General features: G+C 37.1%; 1 protein-coding gene across 16 annotated transcripts in view; it reads left to right on the top strand.

Annotated features, from left to right (window-relative positions):
- LOC129808827 (twitchin) overlaps window positions 1-25,039 on the top strand; it is a 182,519-nt gene extending 157,480 nt beyond the window's left edge. For all 16 annotated transcript variants that reach the window (XM_055858737.1, XM_055858741.1, XM_055858739.1 and 13 more), the window contains 8 exons: window positions 4,835-5,619; window positions 5,716-6,332; window positions 11,369-12,996; window positions 18,384-19,131; window positions 19,222-19,670; window positions 19,766-20,429; window positions 22,859-23,527; window positions 23,596-25,039. In XM_055858737.1, coding sequence (XP_055714712.1) covers window positions 4,835-5,619; window positions 5,716-6,332; window positions 11,369-12,996; window positions 18,384-19,131; window positions 19,222-19,670; window positions 19,766-20,429; window positions 22,859-23,527; window positions 23,596-24,471 — 6,436 coding nt within the window. In that variant the 3' untranslated portion in view covers window positions 24,472-25,039. The remainder of the gene's footprint in view (window positions 1-4,834; window positions 5,620-5,715; window positions 6,333-11,368; window positions 12,997-18,383; window positions 19,132-19,221; window positions 19,671-19,765; window positions 20,430-22,858; window positions 23,528-23,595) is intronic.
- The last annotated feature ends 1,675 nt before the right edge of the window (window positions 25,040-26,714 follow it).

Here is a 26,714-nt window from a genome sequence, read left to right as displayed (position 1 = left end):
CAACAGGATGCCCATTGTTCTTCATTTGATGAACCAATCTTACCAAGTCCTGTTCCTGTTCATGTAAGGGAATCGTAGAATGTCACAGAAGCCCGGAAACTTTCCATATCATTCATTAAAGTGAGTTGACTTCGATACTCCAAGTACGTGCGGATTCGCTCATTCCCTGACCTTTCCGGGAGCCTTTCAAGGCATTTCTCGCTACATCTCTTTCGTAGAGATGATGCTCCTTTGTTTCTCCAGGCATTTGTCCAACCTAGTCATCACAAAAGCTAAAACTTCACGAAATTTCGTGAGAAAAACACCTGTCCAAAATAAGAATCATCACCTCACTGGTGAATGTCTTAAAAAATTTTCTATTTTTCACACGAAAAATCTAATTTACAAAGCATATCTCACTTTAGATCAAATGTAAAAATCATCATTAACGTGCATCAACACAATATACAATGAATATTCAATAATATCACTCAAGAAAAGCGAGGAAACATTATTAGTCCTTCACCACAGATAAATAAGACTAAAGTATAAACACGAAGTTCCGTCATATTTCTCGCAAGCAATTGCTCACACTGAATTTTCAACAAAGCAATTTCAACTCAAATCATATTCAAATTTTAACGTATTTAGTGTTAAAATCTTCCAAAAAGAACAAATATTTAGATAGAATTCATTATTCATCAAATATTGGAATAAAAATCCATCATTTTAATCAATTTATTTTTAGTGTCCAATGTTATCCTCAAAGTGTCCAAAATAAGAAACTGGACAAAATTATGAGCATTTCCCCTATTATATTTGCAAGACGTTGAACAAATTCAAAAAAATCATCCGGATAACTAAGCGGACATCTGTCATATTGTCTCCCAATCAGCCGGATTACAAAGCGGGCACTGTACATTATTTAGAGATTCTTTTTCTCAAAAATAGCTTCACTGGTCTCGCAGAAAAACCATAAAAAGAAATTATGTTGCTCGTAAAACACAGATAATATTAAAATATTGTTAGTATTCAAAATTATCTTCCGCTAAAAATTCAAAATATAAGCAAAATAAAAAAATATACGTGAAAATAAATTCCTAAAGACTTTTTTAAGTTTTCTTAATTAGATTTTTAATAATAGGGGAGACCGGGGAGGTTTGGGACACTTTTACATGTTTTGACTTTGAGACACTAACGTATGGCCAGTGAAATCTGCACAAAGTTCAAACACAATTTTCTAATATTTGTACATAGTTTTATTATAACTTTTTTACATGTTTTGAAAGGTATATGTATGAACTTATTTCAGGAAAAAATCCGGTCCAAACCGATGAACTTACCGGCACATTCGGGGAACTTCCGCCATTGATGTCGAAAATGAAGATGTTGGCATCATCTTCAACTCTCGTTTTATTTTTCCCTTCAGCGTGATTTCGGTTTTGGGTCGAAAGTTTCGGGCATACACCTTTCACTTAATATTAGCCCAAAATGATTTAATAGGCCTCAATTGGGGGACGTTAGGGGGAGCTTTCTCCCTTCTTGACAACAGGTATGTCAAGTTCCTCCAATGCGTTCATTGTCTTCCTTGAGTAATGGCTGGGTGCTAGGTCTGGCCAGAAGGTCACATTGTCCCTTCGATGATACTTATTGATGAAAGCTTCCAGCTTAGGCAAGCAATCTCTGATATAGACGTCAGAATTTTGCGTTAGACTCTTTGTGAGGAACGCGGGCTCAGACATTCCAGCAGCACTGATTGCAAGCCACAAAAGGATCTTTTTCGGGCACTTAGTATGCAAAATGTACTTATCTTTCTTGTCTACATTGTCGTCACGTACATAATAATACTGCCCCTGCCACTTATTAGCATCCATGGTGAAATAGAACTCATCGTCCATGACACAAACAAAGTTGTTCTGAACGTGAAAAACATTTTGGATCAAAAGAGACAAACGAATTTTCTGAGTCTTTTCCTGAGTTTCTGAGACAGCTGGCTTCGGTTTTCTGGTTCTCCTCTTGATTACCATAGACTCCAGATACTTCTTCACCGTTTTGTTTTGCTACATTCAAGTTTGTTACCAAGCTCACGGTACGACTTTGCAACTTTATTGGATGTTAATTTGCAAGTCGAGCCCGCATCTTCGATTGACTAAGGGTGCTAAAATTTCCAGATCCCTTAGCTCGTGTAGTGATTTTTCGCTTCCCATAGTTCGACAGGATGCTATAAATACTCCTTCGCGATATTCCCATAGTCACAAAATGTTTTACGACTTCAGATTTATTCAATCTGGGATGACTGTCCTGAAAATTACAAACTAATTTTCGTCTATATTCTTCAGTATTATTTGTGGGAGCCATATTTCCTAACTAAATAGCAAAACTTTTATGTCATGTTAAGAACACATCTGGCAACACTGTAAAGTGGTATAAAAGTGACTGGTATACATTTTATTTTTTTTAAGCCTTCAAACTTTTGTGCAGATTTCACTGGCCATACATTATTCCAAAAAAATCACGATAGCGTATCATAATTTTATGCGATCTATATGATACTTATGGGTATTGACTTTTTAAAAACTACTCGATAGAACTTGGAAAACAACTGAGTTTTCTTGGAGAAGATAAAACATTTAAATTGACGCTTTGTCCTAAACCTCCCCGATGTGGGACAGTATGGGATGCATTTTTTCGTTAATTAATTTTAAATACCAGATTAAAAATATTTCTGATAGAAATAAAAATGTTTCATCTTTTATTTCATACTTAGAAATTAATATTAATTTTATTTGTACAGTAGAGTCATTTATTGTCAATTAATTATTTAAAGTATTTTCTTCTTATTTTTCATCTACCTCTCTTTGCTTTATTATTCTTAATATTGATTTCATGATCATCAAATTCCTCAGGCGAGTAGATTATCTTAACACTTTTGGTTTTGAACTCATTGACGGATTCCTGTTTGATTTTACGACAACTGCATGGTACCTGTTTTTTCCTTATTTCTCTGAATAAGCTCTCGCCCAAGCAGCATTTTTTCTTAAAATAGTCTTGTAGAATTCCCTAAGAAAGGCACTATAGAACCAAAAATCTATTTATTTACTTATAACGCTCTTGGTTCTATCACTGAGATTACTATGAGTAAAGTGGCGCACTCTTAAAGATCTTAAGAGCTGCTATGGGAATTTCAACAGAAAATTTTCACTTTAAGTCTTTTAAAAGTGCACTAAAAGACTTGTCTAATACTTGGTTCTATAAGGCAGCTATTTTGCTTCTTGGGCGTCTTGCCTTTTCTCGAGAACTTGTGAGAATTGTAGAGGATATTGCTCGAAAAATTTTCGAGAAAACAGTTTTTAGCGGGATTGGTCAAGGGTTGAATATCCTCTGGAGACTAAATTATTGATTCCCAAGACATTGATGGTTTAATTGTCCCTGTAGACAACTGCTCAACTGGTAAAGTTTGCACAATATGAAGATTTCCAGTGGAAACTGGGCATTACTCTCCATTTTGACAATAAAAAATTGCACGGCACCTACAATCCTGTCAAAAATCAACGTCCCATTCATCCCCATTCAGGTGTCTCAAACATCCCCACGTGTAGTTTTGGTATTTAAAACTTTTCAGTAAAAAGCAAGAGCGTATAATCTCTGAAACTTTTATTAAAATATCTTCCCAGATTAAACTGCTACCTAATGAGATAAAAAAGTTTAGATTATATGTCGCTGATATAAAATACAAAGAGGAAAACTGAGACGTCAAAATATACAATTTCTATCATTTTTTAAAAAAGTGTTCATAGAAATAAAACAATGAAACTGAGGATATCCATTCTTTTAGTCAAGATACATCTTAATATTGTTTACGATTGAGTAATGGTTAAATCCCATTTATTTAAAAAAAAAATAATAATGAGAAAGTCGCCTCGTCGCGTAGCGCTGTCGCACTACCCCTGTCCCAAACCTCCCCGGTCTCCCCTATTAAATAAATGACTGATTTCTAAGTACGAGAAGTGGATGGGAGTGCAAGAAGTGCTGGAAGTATTGCATCATTGTCGGGATTCCGACATGCTGGAAGTGTAAAGGATTTTCCATGCAAATTGTGGAAGGGGCGAGAAGTAGTGTACACATTTTCACCCAAATATCTCCTCCTTGCTTTATACCATTCAAGGTGAAATTATTCCTTTGGTTGATCAGGTCAAAGACCTTGGTATATTTTTCAATTCTACTTTCTCATGGTCTGATCATGTTACATCCATTTGCCGTAAGATTAATTATTCTCTCTATACCCTGCGACACTTTTGGGAAATCACACCCTATGACACTCGTCTGATTCTCACAGGAGCGCTTCTTCTTCTTTTCTTTAATTATAGTGCAGAGCTTTTCTTTGTACCGTCGCCTAACACTTTCATTTAATGATTGAGTTAGGTATATTTGCGGTTTAAGTCGCCGGGATCACATCACTTCCTACAGAAATCAATTCATTGGCTGTGATCTGATATCACTGCTAAGGATGAGAACTGTGTTATTTATGTTTCATCTGCTGACTCTGCTGATTTCTAGGTACCCTGTGTACCTATCAAATCTTATGGTTAGGGAAAGTTCGACAAGGATTTGAAGACTCTTAGTGCCGAAGGTTCATGGTAACTGCCCTTATCGGTCTCTTTTTGTGATGGGTGCTATTCTATTTGATACAGTTCCGTGATTATTTCCAGACTGAGTCATAGAAACTCTTTATTTTTTATTAATCTTTTCCTTTACTTATCTTGTCACAATTGTAAGAGGAATGACCCTATTTTTGTATTTAATAATCATTATTATTATTACAATTACTAAATTATCCCATATCCTTCTTCCCTAGCTATGTGATTGAGAAGCGTGAGAAAGGCGTTGGAAGATGGCAAAAAGGTGCTGAAGTACCTGCAACTGAGTGCAAAGGAACTGTTCCGAATCTCGAAGAAGGTGTTGAGTATGAATTCCGTGTTAGAGCTGTCAATGCAGCTGGTCCAGGTGAACCATCCATGGCATCTAAGGGTGTTGTGGCCAAATGTCGTAAGCTACCGCCCAAGATTGACCGGAAGAATGTGAGGAATTTGACTGTGAAGGAAGGTGAACCAATTTATTTGGATATTAAAGTATCTGGTGAACCACCACCAGATGTCACCTGGACCCTCAATGATAAGTCACTGAAATTGGCCAGTAAGTGTCGTGTTGAGAGTGAACCGTATGGCACAAAACTATTCAATGATAATCCAGAAAGGAAGGAATCTGGTACATATAGGATAACAGCTGTCAATAAATATGGTCAAGATACAGCTGAGATGGAAATTGAGGTTGTATCGAAACCGGGTAAACCCGAAGGACCACTTGAGGTTAGTGATGTTCACAAGGATGGATGTCAGTTGAAGTGGAAGAAACCCAAAGATGACGGTGGTGAACCAATTGAGGGTTATATTGTTGAGAAATTTGATCCAGAAACTGGAATATGGTTGCCCGTACTCAAGACAACTGGAAATGTTCCTGAAGCTAAAATTGATGGACTTACACCAGATCATGAGTACAAATTCAGGGTAAAAGCTGTCAATAAAGAAGGTGAAAGTGAACCACTGGAAACCTTTGGAAGTATCATTGCCAAGGATCCATTCAGTAAGTCTATATATGCTCAATCTTTTTCGTGTTTTACAATTAATAATTGCAATTCTTTCTTTTTTTCTTTTCACTTGTATCAATTCAAAAATACAGCAATTGCAAGTCAACCTGGTGTACCGGAACCAATGGATTGGTCTGCCAATCATGTTGAATTGATCTGGAAGGAACCAGCATCAGACGGTGGTACACCAATAACTGGTTATATTGTTGAGAAAAAGGATAAATACAGTCCAATGTGGGAGAAGGCCATTGAGACAACAACATCAACGCCCACAGCTGTTGTTCATGGTTTAATTGAGGGCAATGAATATCAATTCCGTGTAATAGCTGTCAATCGGGCCGGACCAAGTGAACCGTCTGATGCTAGTAAACAATTTACAGCTAAGGCACGATACTTAGCACCTAAAATTGATCGTCGTCACCTACGTGATGTTACCCTATCGGCTGGATCAACACTCAAATTCGATGCAGCCATTCAGGGTGAACCAGCTCCAACGGTAGAATGGCGTTTTGCTGGAATGGTGCTAAAACCAAGCAAAACCATTACAATTGATTCACCAGATTACAGCACAAAATTAACCATTCGACCGACAAATCGAGCAGATTCAGGAGAGTACACAGTAACAGCTACAAATAGTTCAGGCAAAGATAAAGTCACCATTCAGGTGACAATCACCGATAAGCCTAGCAAACCCGAAGGACCACTCAAGGTATGTATGATGCTTCTTTACTTTCTCAGATTCAGCCTGAAGATACAGATGATATGGTAGTGAATTCTCTTTCTATAAGCAAGATTCATATCACTACTGACACTCGGTTTCCTTCTGTCCTTGCTCATGTGAATTCCCGTAGTGTTAGACGACATATTGATGAAATGCGGAATCTTTTGCATAAGTCTACGATCTCGGTACGGTACTATTATTACTTATCCAGCACTACAGCCCATCTTCCATAGCGTACCTCCAATTCCTCCGACTACTCGACAAAGTTTTCCAATTTCTCACATTAATCTTCCTCGAATCGTTCTCCACATCATCTTTCCATCTTTTCCTCGGTCTACCGACCGTCGTGGATTCAGCTGATGTCCTTCGAAGATCTTCCTAACGAACCCTGTTATTTGGTATCCTCATTATAATGGCCTGTCTATCTGAGCTAGAATGATTTTGCAATGCCGACAATTGTATGATCGTTGAATAAATCATACAATTCATGATACAGGTCCATTAAAAACGTCGCGGAATTTTCTTTTGAAGCAGTTCAACCTATCTTCGTTAAGGTTTTTTATTATCCAGCATTCACAATACAAGACCACAGGCCTTAACATAGTTTTATAAATTCAAATTTTGGTGGTACGAGACAACGTTCGGGATAAACGAGGCTTAGTATTTACTGTTATTCACAAAACATAACTTTCGTGGGTTTTGAAGCAGATATTTCTACTAAAAGGGACTAATACTTCTCTGAAAATAAAACTATTTGTAAATTCATGTCTCAGTACACGTCCAATAATTATTGTTAATTACAATTATTTGTGAGATGGAAGCTAACTCGCGACTTAAGCCAATTTTGGCGATTCTAGTGAATAATTCTTATTATTATAAGTGAATTGTCAAGTAAATTTGCAAGTAGTTTCGTTTTCAAAGGATTACTAGTGCATTTCAGTCAGGGCCGGATTTAGAAATGTGGAGGCCCAATGCCCATTTGTGGGGACCCCAAAAATCGCAACTTTAAAATTTTATATAATATATATCGTTATTCAATGCTACAAGTAAATTTAAGCAACTTTAAGTTTACGTGAAACCTACGACTTTTCTTTTACTACTCGAAACGACTCGAACTCTATTGAAAAAAAATACTCACTCTGTCCCGAAATAAGTCGTACATTTGCATAGTACATTTTATTATGAAAGCATGTACGACTTATTTCGGGACAGAGGGAATAACAAACAGTACAGCCCCTCGGTTTTTTGCCTATGATATGACAGTTGCAGATACAGGTGAAAGGCCCAAACGAGAATAAAAATGTTCTTTTATGTGTTTAAAATTAAAAATTTAAATTAAATTCAATCTTTCGGAGGATTTCGTAAGCTGAAAGCTTGCAAAAGCCACCAAGATAACTTTTCCTTGTAGAAAATTATGGGAAATTGATCAAAAACGGAATGGAAAATGCTCTTTACGAATCTCAAAAGCTTTTTGATTTTTTTTTTCAAAAATTCAATGCTAACCCTATTTTGATTATCTTAGTTTAGGGCATAATGAGAAAAGCTTTAGCGAGATATTTTCTAATACTTCTTTGTAGGCGACATTGTACCTTCCTTTGAGAAAAGTTGATCAAAATTTTACCCAAAATTCCTTTAAAAACATATTTTGAAGATTTTGAAAATTAGGTTTTGCACAAGAATTTGGCAAAAAAAATTAAGTTTTCAAAACATGTAAAAAAAAATACTATAATGTAATTTAAATTTTTGAGGTCAGGTCTAATGGCCTCTACTCGACACATTGGGAGCAATTAATATATCCAAATATGGCTTAAAATTGTAAATATTTAATTTATTTCCCATATTGAGATTCTAAAATCACTATTTCTCAAAATAAAAATTTGTTCAGTAGAGTTAAAAAGTTTCAAATTATAATAAAAATGACTAGTTTGTAATCTCTTTTACTTAGAGTTGAATTGTAAAAAATTTGAATAAGTTAAACCAATGTATGGTTAAAATACTGATCTTAAAGAGTCTCAGTGGATCCAATAGATAAAATTAATCGTCTTAGGTGTCTTATAAACTTAAAAAAAAAAACGTATTTACAAATTTATTTAAGAGAGCTGTTCATGGGAAAGGCCCCATCAAAATTGTTTTTTTGCTACCCCCTATATCCTCCACTTGAATCAGACAACTTCAGTGAAATATAATATCATTGAAATTTTGAGTTATTTGAACTCTGATTCAAAACAGTTATCTAAGTAGGGGAGACTGGGGTAAAATTTGTCAAAACGAAAATTTCAATATTCACTATTTTCTAAAATAAAAGAGATCGAGGCTTGAAATTTTTATTATAGATAGCCTTCATGAACCTTCTTAAACTCACAAAGTTTCAAGGGGTTCGAGGAAGGATTATGTAAAATAAAAAATAATGAAATTTTGAGCCTTATTTTTGGAATATTTGGCTTACAGAAAATATCAATACTGATTAGCTGAATTTAAACACACTTCTCGTTAAGATAGAGGAAAATTATCTTCGAAAAAGTTGTAGAGGAATAAATTTCCTATAAAAATATGTCTATTTGATATTTTTAACGTTTGCGAGAGTAAAACGTCACAAATTATCCGAAGACTGACAAAATTTGCCCCAGCAATTTTGAGAATCTCCACAAAATCGACTTTTAGAAAATGATTCGAAAATTACATTTCTTTCGAGATAGAGAAAAATAGTCTTCTGCAATGTTATAGAGCAGTAAGTTTCCTATAAGAACATGCCCATTATAAAACGTTTAAGTTTTCTCAGAGCTCGTTAAAGAATTAAATATGCGTTTTGACATGTTTTGCCCCAGTCTCCCCTATATTTAACAAAAATATAGAATAAAAAATATGCAAAAGACATTTTAAAACCCGAGATCACAATGCATTTCTCCATAAGCTAGACCATTAAAAAACGTTATTAATGTGAGTAAATTATGCGAAACTACTTTTGGGATTGAGCACATTGTTTTATTAATTTTTTCTTATTGTATTAAGCGATTCTTAGCAATATTATAAATAAAATAACGATTTTGAGTGGGGCCCTCAGGACGAAAAAAAAGGAAAACCTTTTCCAAAATACAAGCCGTTTTAACGTTTTTTTAATATTTTTGTATATTAAATGCTTTAATCGTTAACTCTTTCCGGACCACAAAATATCCAGCGAACGAATTTCAGTAAAACTCACTTTATTGTAAGTCTTAGTGGTCAAATATGATACTTTTACAGAGAAAGAATTTTTTCCTTCTCTGAGAAATTGAAAAACTCAAGGGTACTCTCGTCCCCTAAAGAACGCAAAGGATACAAACTTGGACAAACTTCAATTTTCCAAAAGCCAATAATATCAATTTTGTGAATTATTTTTGCATGTCAAATGACTCCTTTACAATGTTGATCACTAAAACAAGAAGAATTATTGACCAGTATCTTGTGGGATGTCCAGGAAGTGCTAAAAAGGACACCCAGCTCCTGCTTGTCAACAGATTCCTCAAAATACTTCACACAATAACAGTTTAACACACATTTCTTTCATCACGATGTTATTGCAGACACATTAAGTTTTCTCAAGAGCCAAAAAAAAACACTTCCTGGACAATCAGAATTCACCAAAATCTGGAAGAATAGGAAAAACTTCCCTAAAAGCAATCTTCCGCGATGCCAAATGTCAAAATTATCGGCCATATTGGCAAAAATGTCGCTCCCGCTTGGAATTTTCTTACAAGGTTGGTGTCAAAAAGCAAATGGCGGGCATTGCCGGGATAACCTTACATTTGACCTCAAGATTCTTGCGGACGAGAGTACCCATAAAACCCATAAAGTTTGAACAATTTTTTTGAAAATTTAAGAAAAAAATGTTTTTCGAATTTATGTAATCTGTAATTGTTAGTTAGATTCTAAATAGTCCAAAAAAAAATCTTTTTTCCATGGGTACCCAGAGTCCCAAAGGAGACGAAAGAGTTAACTGTAAGACGAAATCACTTACACGGATTTGTTCCCGACAATGGGAACAAAAAGATTCCCCATATGAGTAACAAATTCATTCCAAAAATTACCTCGTCCAAGGACATCGAAAATTTTTGGAACAAATATGTTACGGATGTAGGAATAATATTTTTATAAAAAATATGTACCAATTTGTTCCTGACAGTGGGAACAAAACAGCCGAGTGCAACAAATTCTGTTCCAAATTTCAGGAACGAATTTGTATAAAACGAAATCAACTCAAATTTGTAGATATTTCACTGTATCAAAACGGTTCCAAAAGAAAACTAACAAAATTGTAACAGTATTTTGTAACGAAGCTCTGAAGAAAACTTTTTGGAACAAACAAATATCTTCTCTAGGTACAAATTGATTCCAAAAAAAACTGTTCCAAGGAAAACTTGTTCCAATATTTTAGTCAGTGTCCAAAAGTTTTTACCGTGTATGCAAGATTATCTGTCGCTAGAAATTCAAAATATAAGCAAAATGTTAGAAATATGCGGAATAATAAATTTCTTCAGACATTTTTTTTAATGTTTTCTTAATTAGACTTCTCATAAGATTAAATAAATTATTGATTAGTAAGTGTAAGAAGTGCATGAAGTGCAGGAAGTGCTAGAAGTATTGCAGCATTTTCGAGAGTGTTGCGAAATTTTGGAAGTGCGAAGGGCTATTCCATGCAAATTGTGGAAGTGCCTGGAAGTGGTGTACATATTTTCACCCTAATATCTCCCCCTTGATCAATTCAATTCAAGTGATTTGATGAAAATTAACCTTTTAGGCCATGATTCTTTTCAAATGATCCCTGGTGAACCATTTATTTTTACCAGTGTAGTTATCCTTAACTCCATTCCAAGTGATTTGCGTAGGTCTGCAAATGGCATCCGAGACGCTTTTTTCAGGCTGAATCTTAAGAAAGAACTTATTTGATCCTTTTTTTCTCATACTGAATTTTCTCTTACTATTAATAATATAAAATAAAAATTAAAGATCCCATTTCTGATTTTTGTGTGAATATTGTTTTTTTACAGGTATCAGATGTCCATAAGGAAGGTTGCAAACTCAAATGGAAGCGTCCTAAAGACGATGGTGGTGCTCCAATTGAGTACTATCAAGTGGATAAAATGGATCCTGAAAGTGGATGTTGGGTACCAGTTGGACGTGCTACAGAACCATCAATGGACGTTACAGGATTGACACCAGGTAAAGAGTACAAATTCCGCGTTGCTGCAGTTAATGCTGAAGGTGAGAGTGAACCATTGGAGACAGATGAGACAATTGTGGCAAAGAATCCATTTGATGAACCTGGAAAAGTTGGTAATTTGCGTGCAACAGATTGGGATAAGGATCATGTTGATTTAGCATGGACACCACCCCTTGAAGATGGTGGTAGTCCGGTAACAGGGTATTTGATTGAGAAGAAAGATAAATATGGTCAATGGGAGAAGGTGGCTCAAGTTGATCCCAGTCAGTGTAAGGCAACAGTTCCGGATTTGATTGAGGGACAGGTATATGATTTCCGGGTGAGTGCGGTAAATGCTGCTGGTCCAGGTGAACCATCAGATGTTTGTACAGTAACAGCTAAACCACGCAATCAAGCACCAAGAATCGATAGGACTAACTTAATTGAGGTACGAATTAAGGCTGGACAGAATTTTGCTTTTGATGTCAAAGTGACAGGTGAACCGATTCCCAAGACAAAATGGAGTCTTGGTAGGCATGAAGTTAAACCATCTGATAGAATAAAAGTCAGCCATGTTGATTATGCGACAAAATTGACTGTTAGACAGGCTGTAAGGTCAGATACAGGTACATATACCATTTCGGCAGAAAATATCAATGGTGCCGATAGTGCTGATGTCAAAGTGACAGTTCTCGATAAGCCAGCACCACCACGTGGTCCCCTCAAAGTTGATGATGTCCATGCAAATGGTTGTACATTGAAATGGCAACCACCAGAAGATGATGGTGGAGCACCAATTGAAAAGTATGTCATTGAGAAATTCGATGAAGCAACAGGTAGATGGGTACCAGCTGAAGAAACAGATGGTCCAGAGACATCTGTCAATGTCAAAGGACTAACACCAAATCACAAATATAAATTCCGTGTTCGTGCTGTCAATAAGCACGGTAAATCTGATCCAATTACCACAGATAAATCCTACGAAGCCAAAAATCCATTTGATGCCCCAAGTAAACCCGGACAACCACAAATTGTTGATTTTGATCGGGATTTCGTTCAATTGGAATGGCCAAGGCCAGAAACAGATGGTGGTTCACCCATAACGGGCTATATTATTGAAAAACGTGACAAATACAGTGATGATTGGGATAAGGCGGCTGAAATTGAGGGTGATGTACCAGCTGGACGTGTTGATGGACTTGTCGAAGGGGTACAGTATGAATTTCGTGTACGGGCCGTCAATAAGGCGGGACCAGGTGAAGCAAGTACAGCAACTAAACCTCATGTGGCACGACCAAAGAATTTACCACCGAAAATTGATCGGAAATTCATGCAAAATATCAAAATTCGTGCTGGACAGAACTTTGAATTTGACGTACCTGTCATTGGTGAACCACCACCAACTAAGGAATGGTCACACAAGGATAACATGATCATCAATTCAGATCGAATTAAAGTGACACATGAAGATTACAGGTAAGACTCATTTTATTAATTTTCAACTTTCTCTGTACGTCCTCCCGGAAAAGGACATTGGGCAAAAATATAGGGGAGTTGATTTAATGGTAATGGTGTAGGATGAAACCCTACCGAGACCCAGGACGATATTCACCGGGAGTCCTTGTAAAAATGACTTTATCCTTTCGAAAAAATACCATTTTGACGTTGAATTACTCAAGACCGGCTGAACGGGCTGATCCGATTATGATGAAATTCGGTATGGAGTCAATGTATGACTTAAGCTATTTATCAATGGATACTATTCCCTCCCCCCACCCCTCCTTCCAGTAGCCCCAATACAAAATGTGCACTTTTTTCGTTTTAACTTTCCTCTGAGAAGAAGTAGAAAGCTGAAACTTGGTATGGTACCAATGTTTACGAAAGGTACCTCAACCATGAATATAGGCTCCCCCTCCCTCCACTCCATCTTGTAGTCCCCATACAAAATGAGGACTTTTTCCACTATAACTCCTCTCTGAGAAAAGGTAGATAGCCTAGAAAACTGAAACTCGGCATGGGAACAACGCTAATCGAAGGATATCCTGTCATACAAAAGAAAACAAATAAATAAATCACAGTTAGAAAAATAAGTCAAAATATGTAATGATTCTACCGAAATCGATGAATACAATAAGGTCATAATCTCTTTCTATAGCATATTAAAAGTATCAAACATAATTTCAAAATAAAAAAAAACAAATAGAATTAATGAATCAAGAAATGCGCACAGAAACAACCAGTGTGTCATCACTTAAATTTTTTTTAATCTTAAAATCTTACATTATCCAAAGCTCTGTCTGTAATTTTAGTTATTCTTTGGTTTTATTGGATGATTGCATAAGTTCATGGGCCACTTTCATAGATGTTATTAAAATGTATTCTATAGCTTAATCCTGTAATTTTTTAAAACCTTTTTACGTGCACTAGAATGATTATAATATCTTATATTCCCATAATGCCAAGAGTATCCTTCAAATAAGTCGACATGTCCCTTGGAGGACTTTTCCAAAATGTAAAACAGAAAGGCATATTTACAGAATTTAATGTTAGGCCAATTTTGGAAAGGTCCAAGTGGATGAACTTCCACGGAAAATAATTTTGGGCGTTTATTTTGATCATATTGTAGGTCTCAGAATAATTAAAAGGTTTTCTGGAAAATTTCAAAATAGGGATTTACCCTTCGAAAGATCAACGCTATTTTAAACGGCCTCTATCATTGATAACGATATTGTGAGTATCCTAATGGAAGAAAATTTATGCATAATATTTAAAAAGATTGTTAAAATGTTGGAAAACAATAATTCGACTGTATTTCGTCATTTTCAAAATATTGGATACGTTTCCAAGATCGGTAGAATGAGTTCCACATTTTTCTTGACTGCAGTGCTTAAGGTGAACCGAACGAATGTGGCCATTTTTCTCCTCGTTTCGTTACGAAAAATAGTCTTTTGGATCGATCGGAAACAACTGGTGAAAAATGGATCCTATAAAACAGCATACAGTCAAAAATGTCCTGAAGAAAACAGTTAAGCCTATTGGAAAAACTGATCTTCATCTCACGATGGTGATGTTGAAAATTTAATGAGATTTCAGGGAAATTGTTTAATTTAGGCTACCTAAACTCGATGAAATAATCATAGAGGACAAGAACTGTGAGCATTTTTTTTTTAGTTTCGATGAGTTTTTTTTTAAGAAAAGTCAGTTTTTCGCCAAAAGAAAAAAGCATAATTTTCGAAGGCAATAACGTGAAATTGTGTGTCTCATCACAGACGTTGTCAAAGTGCCAAAGGAGTTGTATAGTGGGAAGTTCTTCAGCACCTAGAATAATCTTCATTAATTGATGCTTCCGATCAGCATTTCTTCCAATTTCTATCGAAGAGTTATAGGTATAAAAATATAACCTTCCTAAGAGCTGTCAAAAACTACCTTTCGATCCATCTTCAGGAAAAACAGGTATTTTCCTTAAAGAAAAAAAGTGGAATTGATATATCTTTCGACGACAAGTGTTAGGATCAATTTCAAACTATACTTGTGATTATATTAATTATATTTATGAAAAAATTAACTATTGAAGTTTGCCTTGCATGACCCACGAACTTATGCAATCATCCAATAGTTATCCAACTGAAAATTGTAATTTAAAATTTAAATATTTGAAAGGCATTCAATTAAGTTTGCTCCATTGAAACAGTGGGCATTAGTTGAAGGATATTTGAATTTTTTTAATGATAATTTTGTTGAGGAATTTAAGATAATTGCAATAAAAAACAACATTAATTTAACCAAGGGGGAGATATTAGGGTGAAAATGTGTACACCACTTCCAGGCACTTCCACAATTCGTATGGAATAGCCCTTCGCACTTCCAAAATTTCGCAATACTCTCGAAAATGTGGAAATACTTCCAGCACTTCTCATACTTAGAAATAAATAGTTTATTTAATCTGATGAGAAATCTAGTTAAGAAAACTTTAAAAAATATCTCAAGAAATTTATTATTACGCATATTATTAACATTATGCTTATATTTTAAATTTCTAGCGACAGATATTCTTGCATACTTATTTTGAATTTTCATAAGAGACCAGTGGAAGCTACTTTTGGAAAAGAGAGTTTTTAAAAAAAAAATATATTGTAGTTTGTAACAATTGAAACTGCGCTTGAAAGTCTGTAAGAGACCAAAAGTACGAGTACAACAACTAATTCAGCACTTTAGAAGTGTCTTCACTTTTTATTAAACTTGATTCTCTCCTTGGCTTCAAAATCCTTTAAAATTAAAACATTTTGTATTCTTGGGAACGGTTTTAAATGATTGCTAATTAACTTTTGCAACAAACTTGGCTATTTTTCCAGGACCTTTTCCGTTATTGTTATACAGTAGACTCTCGCTAATTCGGCTCTTTCAAGATCGGGCTACTGTTTAATTCGGGCAGCAGTTACATTTGCAAAAAGTTTGTTGTAATTTTTCAAGTGTCAGTATGATTATCAATTGAATGAAAAATATGCCTAAAATTGGCATGGTTTGTCTTAGTTTTGATGTGATTTTGCATTATTAAGGGGTTTTCATGAAATTAATAAGACATATGAGTATGTAAACTCAATATGTGTATGCAGATGAATAAAAAATCGTTGCGTTTCAAAAAGTTTGTCGCCCGAATTTCTCTCTAATTCGGGTTACATTTCGGACCCAAATACCCGAATTTGAGAGAGTCTACTGTATTAGAGAAATTTCTCATCACCTGTCACCAATCCAGATTCAGAAAAGGATCTTTATAGCAACATATCAGGAGTAATATGGCCACATTTATCCAGTTTCTCGTATTCCTTTCCGTGAAAAATATGGTACCCCTGTAGCGAACTGTTAAACACATCCAAGCTTTTCTACAAAGGGAGATACGATCAAATTACTATTTTCCATTATTTTAATAAATCTTTTCAACTGTTATCGATAAATTTTCTTCCACAAAGATACTCACAATATTACCATCAATATTAGAGACCGTTTAAAACGGATTTGATGTTTCGAAGAATAAATCCCTATGTCATAATTTTCAAAGCCACTTTTAATCATTTTTAGAGCAAGGATTCAAAGACAATTGCAATAGCTATGTCATTACAATAGCTATGTCATTACGGGCATTTGGGACCGATATATCAACCGAATTAGAGAGAAATTCGGGCATCAAACTGATTGAACTGCAACGATTTTTTGTTGATATGCATACTAATATTGAGTTTACATGCTTATTGCTATTACAAATTTCATGAAAACCTCTTAATAACGCAAAAGCACATCAAAACTAAGACAAACCATAGCAAATTTTAGCATACAGTAGACTCTTCGATATCCAGCACTTCGATATCCGGGTGACAGCTGCCAAACACTGGCGGTTGATATATTCAAAATTATTTTCACTAAACATGAAGTTTGTCCAGAGTGAATTAAAGTATTATTAACATTGTATCGAAGTTTTTAATACATAATTGTGATAAAAAATGAAACATAAGCACACCATGAAGAAAATTCTCTTTTTCTTTGTCAGACAGAAAATAAATTCACACTGCACAAAATAGAAAAACCGTTGATCATTCAAAAGCCTAAATGTCATTTTGTCCCCCAGTCAGCCGGATATCGAAGAGTCTACTGTATTTGCTTCATTTGATAATCGCATTATCAAACTTGAAAAATGTCAACAAACTTTTTTCAAATTCAACTTCTGCTCGAATTATAAAGTAATCCGGATCTTAAAAGAGCCGAATTAGTGAAAGTCTACTGTATTTACGAGCAATTTTGAATTTGAAATTCATGGAAAATTATTTTTCAGCTGAATATTTCATCGGAAAAATTACTACCCAAATAAAGCTGTAATAAATTTGAGCATATTTGTCCCATTTCATTGTCATAACCGAACTTGTAAAAAAATCTTTTCAAATTACACTGCCGTTCGAATTAAAAATCTCAACTAAAATTACTGTAGTCCGAAAAATACAGATCTTATATTCGGGCACTTCCATTTCCAAAGACTTCCAAGCAGTTCATTTTCAACCGTACACTACTTCCAACCCTAATATCTCCCCCTTGAATTTAACCCTCAGGACAATCTTTAATTATGCTATATACTCAGAAGTACTTTTTCTACTGTAATTAAATGAAAACGCATAAATCACTTCATTTTTGAGACTTCCACTTCCGCAGTGTACTTCCACCTCAGTGTACACCACTTCCAAGCTAATATCTCCCCCTTGGCATGAGGGAAATGTGGTGTTGCCAACAAAAAAGGCGTTTAACGCGTTTGCGGTAAGATTAGTAGATGTTTCAGTGGTGCATTTCGCTGTAATTCCCAGCTTATTTATATTTTTCCAAAGCATATTTGAAGGAAGGTTTGGATTAAGCTGACGCGTGAAGAATAATTTTTTAGATGATTTTATCATTCTTTGGACTACTCGCCGCAAAGATCGATACCTACGAAGGTATCCTTGCTCTTGTCGAGAGCGACGCCATCTTCTGTAATACCTATCGTGCTCGCGAGCTTTAGGAATGATGCCTGAGTTGAACCATGGCGAAGAGTTAGGAGGTACAAGAATTCTAATAGTAGGAACATGTTTGTTATAAATATTAGTAATTAGAGAATTTATGTTACAATCTACTGTTTTTCATGAGTTAGAACTTTGGTTCCGGAACAAAACCATAACCTATTCAATGCTATAGGTCTCATTGGTGGTCGCACCGTAGATCGCTTTTGCCCATTGTCCTTTCAGGAACTACATTTTCAGAAATGGTTTACCCGAAAATTTCCTGATCTAATTTTCTTTTTTTATTGTTTATTTATTTATTTTTTTTTTTTTTTGTTTTGGGGTTAACAGAACGAAAATCCGTGTGATTGATGCTAAACGTGCCGATAGTGGTACCTATACACTGGTAGCAAGAAATTCAAATGGAACAGACAAAGCTGATGTCAAGGTGACAGTTTTGGATGTACCAGGAGCACCCGAAGGACCACTAAGGGTGGATAATGTAACAAAATCTGGTGTTTCATTGAGTTGGAAGCCACCAAAGGATGATGGTGGCTCAGAGATAAGTCACTATGTGGTGGAAAAGATGGATGCTGAAACGATGCGATGGGTGCCAGTTGGTGAATGTCAACAGCCACATATTAAGGCTGATAATCTAATTGAAGGTCATGACTATACCTTCCGTGTGAGGGCTGTCAATAAACAAGGTGAAAGTGCACCATTGGCCACGAGTCAACCAATCACAGCTAAAGATCCATTTGGACGACCAGAGAAACCAGGAACGCCACAGGTGACAGATTGGGATAAGAATCGTGTTGATTTGGAATGGACACCACCGAAAAAAGATGGCGGAGCACCAATTAAAGCATATATCATTGAGAAACGTCCAAGATTTGGAACATGGGAAAAGGCAGCTGAAGTTGGACCCGATGACTGCAAAGCCAGTGTTCCTGATCTAACTGAAGGTGAAGAGTATGAATTCCGTGTGATAGCTGTCAATAAGGGTGGACCTGGAGAACCGTCAGATGCATCAGCACCAGTTGTTGCAAAGGCACGCTATGTGGCGCCATCCTTTGACAAGAGTCTACTGCAGGATCAGGTGAGTATTTTTGATCCAGACATTGATCATAGTCTAAGATTTGAGGCCATATTTGGATTAATTTAAAACGTTCTCCTTTTTTTCTTGCAGACCGTTCATGCAGGCAAGAAGATAAAGTTCCAGTTACCCATTGAAGCATCTCCTAGGCCAACGGTCACATGGACAGTGAATGGCAAGGTACTGGAGGCAGGACCAAGAGTCGATATGCAATTATTTGGTGGTCAACTGAGCCTGGAAATACCATTTTCTGTGCGATCTGACGAAGGACGCTACAATCTGACGATAACCAATGAACTTGGTTCGTGTACAGCATCAGCCAATGTTACGGTCCTGGATAGACCGTCTAAGCCCGAAGGACCATTAGAGATATCTGGTATTCACAAGGAAGGTTGCTCATTGCGCTGGGGTACACCGAAAGATGATGGTGGTTCACCTATTTTGCATTATGTCATTGAAAAGATGGATTTATCGAGGGGTACATGGAGTGATGCTGGTATGAGTACAACCCTCACGCATGACATCACGAGACTCATTCACAAGTAAGTTTAAATTTTCTACAAATAGATTTCTGGCAAATACATTTCTGGCAAAATAGATTTCTGCAAAAACCATTTCTTAAATCCATTTTATATAGGAAGGAGTATCTGTTCCGTGTGAAGGCTGTCAATGCAATTGGTGAGAGTGAACCACTGGAAGCTGCCAAGAGTATTGTGGCTAAGAATGAGTGTGATGAACCACAGGCACCAGGAAAACCATCAATTGATGATTGGGATAAGGATCATGTTGATTTGAGTTGGACACCACCACCACATGATGGTGGTGCACCAGTTACTGGTTATATTATTCAGAAGAAGGAGAAGGGTAGTCCGTATTGGGTGACAGCTGCACATGTTCCAACAAATACCTGCAAAGCCACAGTTCCCGAACTAACAGAGGGTCAAGAGTATGAATTCCGTGTGATAGCTGTCAATAAGGCTGGACAGAGTGAACCGAGTGAGGCATCAGACAAAGTTACAGCTCGTGCCAGGAATGTACCACCACGAATTATTACACCACTTCAGGATGTTCGTATACGTGCTGGTCTTGTTCTCCATGTTGATATTCGCTTTGAAGGTGAACCACCGCCAGATGTTACATGGACGGTCGGTGGTAAGGTCCTAATGACCAATGATAGGACAACCATAACATCTGTTGGACATCATACCGTTGTCCATACGGTTAACTGCCAACGAGCTGATTCTGGGGAGTATCATCTTAAGTTGCAGAATGTTAATGGAGAGGATCAGGGAACATTTAGTGTAAGTAGATTCTATGAGAAGGTTTTTGGTATTCTCCGCCATGAATTTTGTACTTTTCGCACAGACTTTATTCACACGTTACCATACATTAAGACCTCTGAATTGCGATTAAAAGTTAATTTATTTAAAAGTCATACTACCACCGTTGTTGCTAAGAGACTAGAAAGCCAGTGATTCCTTCATTGCAAATTTATATTGCGGTAAACCGAACGATATTTATACATAAATAATGCAAATTTCGTTTAATAATTCTTAAACTGTATGTAACATATTATCCTTATTAATAAGGAAAATTGGATGAGAAATGCATAAAAGTGTCTGAATATCTTTAAAGTCGACTATCTCGGAAACTATGAAAGATAGATGCCTCAACTTTACATCTATTTAAAAACTTTTATCAGCGACCCGTGAGAATCTGCGAAGATATTCATTATCCACAAGAAATACGCGCCCCGCGAAAGTGCGCGAAAAAAAACGACCCGCGAAAATTCGCGAAAAAATTTGGCTCCGCGAAAATCCCACAAAAATTTCGCGCCCCGTAAAAATCCACGACAAAATTCACGTCCCGCGAAATTCCGCGAAAAAGTTCGCATCCAGCGAAAATCATCGAAAATCGGCGAAAAAATACGCAACCCGTACGAGGATCCGCGAAAAAATTCGCGCTTCGCGAAAGTGCTCGAAAAAATATGCGCTACACAAAAATCCGCGCCCTGCGAAAATCCGGGGAGAAATTCGCGACTCGCGAAAATCCGCGAAAAATTCGTACTGTGAGAAAATCCACAGAAATTTTCGGATCCTGCGAAAATCCGTGAAAAAATTCGCGACCCGTGAGAATCTGCGAAAAAATATGCTCCCCGCGAAAATCTGCGAAAAATACACACCCCGTGAAAATCAGTGAAAAAATATGCGCTACCCGAAAATTTGAGAAAAAAAAATCCCGCCCCGCAAAACAATTCGCGTCCCGCGAAAATCCGTCAAGATCTGTGTGAAAAATATGCACCCCGTGAGAATCCGCGAAAAAATATGCGACCCGCGAAAATACGCGAAAAAAGTCGTACCCCGCGAAAATCCGTGGGAATTTTCGGACCCCGCGAAAATCCGCGAAAAAATCGCGACCCGCGAAAATCTGTGAAAAAATACATGACTTGTGACAAGCCGCGAAAAAATATGCGACCTGTAAAAATGGGGGAAAAAGACGCGCTCCGCGAAAATCCTTGAAAAAATTCGTGCCCTGCGAAAATCAGCAGAAATCTTCGGACCCCGCGAAAATCCGCGAAAAAATCGCGACCCGCGAAAATCCGCAAAAAAAAGTTCTCGACCCCCGAAAATCCGCGAGAAAATACGCGCCCCATGAAAATACGCAAAAGATACACGCCGAAAAATGTGAAAAATACGCGCCCCGCGTAAATCCGCGATGAAATTCGCGCCCCGTAAAAATCCGCGAAAAATACGCACCCCGTGAGAATCCGCGAAAAAATTCTCGACCCGGGAAAATCCGCGAGAAAATACGCGGCCCCACGAAAATCCGCGAAAAGTACACGCCCCGTAAAAATCCACGAAAAATGCGCGCCCCGCGAAAATCCGCGAAAAATTCGTACCCTGCGAAAATCCATAGATATTTTCGGACACCGCGAAAATCCGTGAAAAAATTCACGATAAGCGAAAATCCGCGAAAAAATTCTCGACGCGCAAAAATCTCAGAGAAAATACGCGCTCCACGAAAATCCGCGAAAAGTACACGCCCCGTAAAAATCCGCGAAAAAAAACTCGTCACACAAAAATCCGCGAAAAAATTCTTGTCCCGCGAAAGCCCGTGAAAATTTTTGGATCCCGCGAAAATCCGTGAAAGAATTCGCACCCCGCGAAAATCCGCAAGGAAAATTCACGCGAAAAATACACGACCAGCGAGAATCCGCGAAAATCCGCGAAAAAATACGCGCCCCGGGAAAAATTCGTGCTCTGCGAAAACCCGCAGAAATTTTCGGATCCCGCGAAAATCCGTGAAAAAATTCGAGCCCCGCGAGAATCCGCGAGAAAATAGTGCTTTACCACTATTCGCGATAGAGTCAATCTTCACAGTATCATTTCACTCAGTCAGTAATCGCACTCGAATTCCAACACCATTTTGTGAGATATTCCCACACTCAGTGGTAATAATTCGTGCTTCTTTGAAGCCCGTTGCTACTTAATTCCATTCCTTCCCTAACCTTACCAAATGAGATCAATTCATTTTTTTTTTTTAATTTATAAATGAACTTCATTTGAATCTCGATCATATGAGCTAACTTATACGATCAATACACCACGGATTTCTGCCGTTTACCTGGTGTGGTCGGTTATGGTAAGACGGCGGTAGATGCAACCATAGCTTTGGATTGGGAAAATAAATACAATACAAATTACATGTCATTTTTCTTGATTATTTGTAGGTGATTGTTTTGGATCGTCCTGGACCACCACAGGCACCACTTGACTACGAAGAGATCACAGCACAGAGTGTAACACTATCGTGGAAACCACCAGTTGACAATGGTGGTAGTGAAGTGACAGGTTATGTAATTGAGAAGCGTGATTTGACACATGGTGGTGGTTGGGTACCAGCTGTTACCCATGTTAATCCAAGGAAGACACATGCCCTTGTACCAAGACTCCAAGAAGGTACAAAATATGAATTCCGTGTAATGGCTGAAAATCTTCAAGGTAGATCAGATCCATTGGTCACGGATAAACCAACTGTGGCGAGAAATCAATATGATGTACCTGGTAAACCAGGTAAACCCGAACTTGTTGACAGTGATAAAGATCACATTACCATTAAATGGGCTAAGCCAATTAGCAATGGTGGTTCACCAATTGTTGGTTATGAGGTCGAAAGGAGAGATTTGGCCACTGGTAGGTGGATTAAAGTGTCAAAGGAACCTGTACCATTTCCCGAATATCGTGATGATCGTGTACAGGAGGGTCATCAGTATGAATATAGGGTATCAGCTGTTAATGCAGCTGGAGCTGGTAAACCAAGTGATGCATCGGCAGCATTTGCAGCACGTCCCATGAAGGAGGCGCCTAAACTTAGACTAGATGCTCTATTTGGTCGAAAGGTTGGTATTTTGTGATGGCAGTAGATGCATTCTGTCAATAATGACTATGTATTTTTGTGTGTTTTTAGATAAAAGTTCGTGCCGGAGAACCGATAAATGTAGAAATTCCGCTGAGTGGAGCACCCCAGCCGGTGGTTGAGTGGAAACGTGGTGGGGTTCGGGTGCCGGAGACAGGGCGTGTGGCCATAGAGACAGACTGGGAGAAGACGGCTCTTCGTGTTGAGGCGTCCGTGCGTGCGGATTCAGGTCAATACAACATCACAGCCACCAATGACTTTGGTAAGGACGAAGGAACGGTGGATGTGATTGTTGTGGATAAACCAGGACCACCACAGGGTCCACTCACGTACAGCGCCACGACACAGGAGAGCGTCTCACTGGCATGGAGTCCACCCCTTGATGATGGGGGTGGTGATATCAGTGGTTATATTGTGGAGGTGGCTGAGGCTGGTACCGATAGATGGCGTACAGTGCCAGGTTTCTGTCCTCGGACCACCTTCACGGCTCGCGGACTGACTGAAGGTCAACGTTATGAATTCCGTGTGAGGGCTGAGAATATCTACGGGGTGTCTGAGGCATTGGTGGGTAAACCAGTGCTAGCTAAGAGCCCCTATGATGTTCCCGATGCCCCCGAACGCCCAAATATTGTCTCCTACACCCCAAATTCAGCCACAATCCAATGGCGTCCACCAGACTACTCAGGCGGACGTCCAATCAGTGGATACTACGTGGAGAAGAAGGAGAGAGGTGGCGATTGGCACAGGTGCAATAACTATCCAACACCAAATACAACATTCACCGTACAAGATCTCAGAGAGGGACAAAGGTCAGTAGTAGACGTACGGAAACTAATATTAACCGTCTGTTTTTTTTTAAATTCTGAGAGCCCAGCGTTATTCGTTAGCAAAGTTATTCTTTTTCCCCAATCGAGTGAGAGACTTTAATGCACTTGGTTTTTGTCTTTGCTGAGTTTGAGTAGAAGCTAAGGTTAACCTTTTCCATTATTACAATTTTATGATTCTTACAATAACCACATTTGACATTAAAAAATAAAGCAAAAAATTGAAAATTCACAAAAATTTTAAAAAATCATATTTATAATATATTATGAATAATATGCATTCTTAAACCTTTTCTGAACAATAAATTTAATTTTTTTTGTCTAATTTTATCAAAAAATATTGTGAATTTATTTAATAATAATAGTAATAATAATAGTTTATTTAATTCACAATAATAGGGTCATCCCTCTTACAATTGTGAAAAAAAGAAAAAAGAAAAAAAAATTACAAAAAAAATTAATACATCAAAAAGAGAAAAAAGAATGAAAAATAAACAAAAAGAAGAAAAATTTAGGCGATAATTTCTCAAGGCTCAGCCTGAAAATGCCGCCTAATAGCATCCGCAGAGTTACGGCTATTAGCCGGAATGGAGTTGTGAAGTACTATGCCCTTTACAAACAGTGTGCGATAAAGGCAGTCACTGTTAGATTTAGGTACTATAAGTCCCCGAACCCTTGCCGAACCCCCCCTAACAAGAAGATTCGATAGGTACTCAGGACGTCCAAAAAGCAACAATTTGAACAAAAAGAGCACTGCTCTCATGTTCAGAAGAGAAGTCAGGTCACAACCAACAAATACATTGCGATGAGGAGTAATGTGGTCACGGCGATTTAAGCCGCAAATATACCTGACACAATTATTAAAAGCGACTGTTAAGCGACGAATTGTGTCACTATCCGCCGCAAAGAAAAGCTCTGCACCGTAATGAAAAAAAGGAAGAAGAAGCGCTCGCGCGAGAATCAAGCGAGTATCATAAGGCGTGATGTCCCGGAATCGTCTGAGGGTATAATTTATAAAAAAAAAATATACTAGGGGAGACCGGGGAGGTTTGGGACACTTTTTCATGTTTTGACTTTGAGACACTATTCCAAAAACCACGATAGTATATTACAATTTTATGCGATCTATAGGATACTTATGGGTATTGACTTTATAAAAAGTACTCGATAGAACTTGGAAAACAAATGAGTTTTCTTAGGGAAGATAAAACATTTTACTTGACGCTTTGTCCCAAACCTCCCCGACGTGGGGCAGTATAGGACGCAAAAGGGGATGTTTGGGACGCGTTTTTTCTTGCATAATTTGCATTATTGGAGCACGTTAATTAATTTTAAATACCAGATTAAAAATATTTCTGATAAAAATAAAAATGTTTCATCTTTTATTTACACTTAGAAATTAATATCAATTTTATTTGTACAGTAGAGTTATTTATTGTCAATCAATGATTTAAAGTATTTTCTTCTTATTTTCCATCTACCTTTCATTTCTTTTTTTATTCTAAATATTGCAATCATGATTATCAAATTCCTCAGGCGAGTAGATTTTCTTGCAACTCTTAGTTTTGAACTCATTGATGGATTCCTGTTTGATTTTATGACAACTGCATTGTACCTGTTTTCTCATTATTTCTCTGAATTATCTCTCGCCTTGCCTTTTCTGGAGAACTTGTTCGAGAAATTTTCGAAAAAAAAAGTTTTTAACTAGATTGGGCAAAGATCGAATATCCTCTGAGAAGGAATTATTGATTCCCAAGACAATGATGGTTTAATTGTCCCTGTAGTTAGAGAAATCTGCTGCACTGATAAACTTTGCACAAGAGGGAGATTTCCAGTAGAAACTGGGCAATACTCTTCATTTTGACAATAAACAATTGCATACCACCTACAATCTTGTCGAAAATCAACGTCCCATTCATCCCCTTTCAGGTGTCCCAAACATCCCCACGTGTACTTTTAGTATTTAAAACCTTTATGTAAAAAACAAGAGCGTATAATTTCTGAAACTTTTATAAAAATATGTTCCCAGATTACACTGCTACTAAATGAGATAAAAAAGTTTTGATTATATATCGCTGATATAAAATACAAAGACGAAAACTGAGACGTCAAAATATACGATTTTTATCATTTTTTTTTAAATGTTCATAGAATTAAAACAATAAAACTGAGGATATCCATTCTTCTAGTAAAGATACATCTTAATATTGCCTACGATTGAGTAGTGGTTAAATCCCATTTATTTCAAAAATTAGTTGAAAAAATCGCTTTGTCCCACACTACCCCTGTCCCAAACCTCCCCGATCTCCCCTACACCTAAATTAAAATTGCATTGCCAAGAATTCT

The sequence above is a fragment of the Phlebotomus papatasi genome, chromosome 5 (genome assembly GCF_024763615.1).
Source record: "Phlebotomus papatasi isolate M1 chromosome 5, Ppap_2.1, whole genome shotgun sequence".
In the NCBI taxonomy this organism is placed as follows: Eukaryota; Metazoa; Arthropoda; class Insecta; order Diptera; family Psychodidae; genus Phlebotomus; species Phlebotomus papatasi.
Note: the sequence above shows the minus strand (reverse complement) of the source record. Positions and strands in the feature narration are given on the sequence as shown.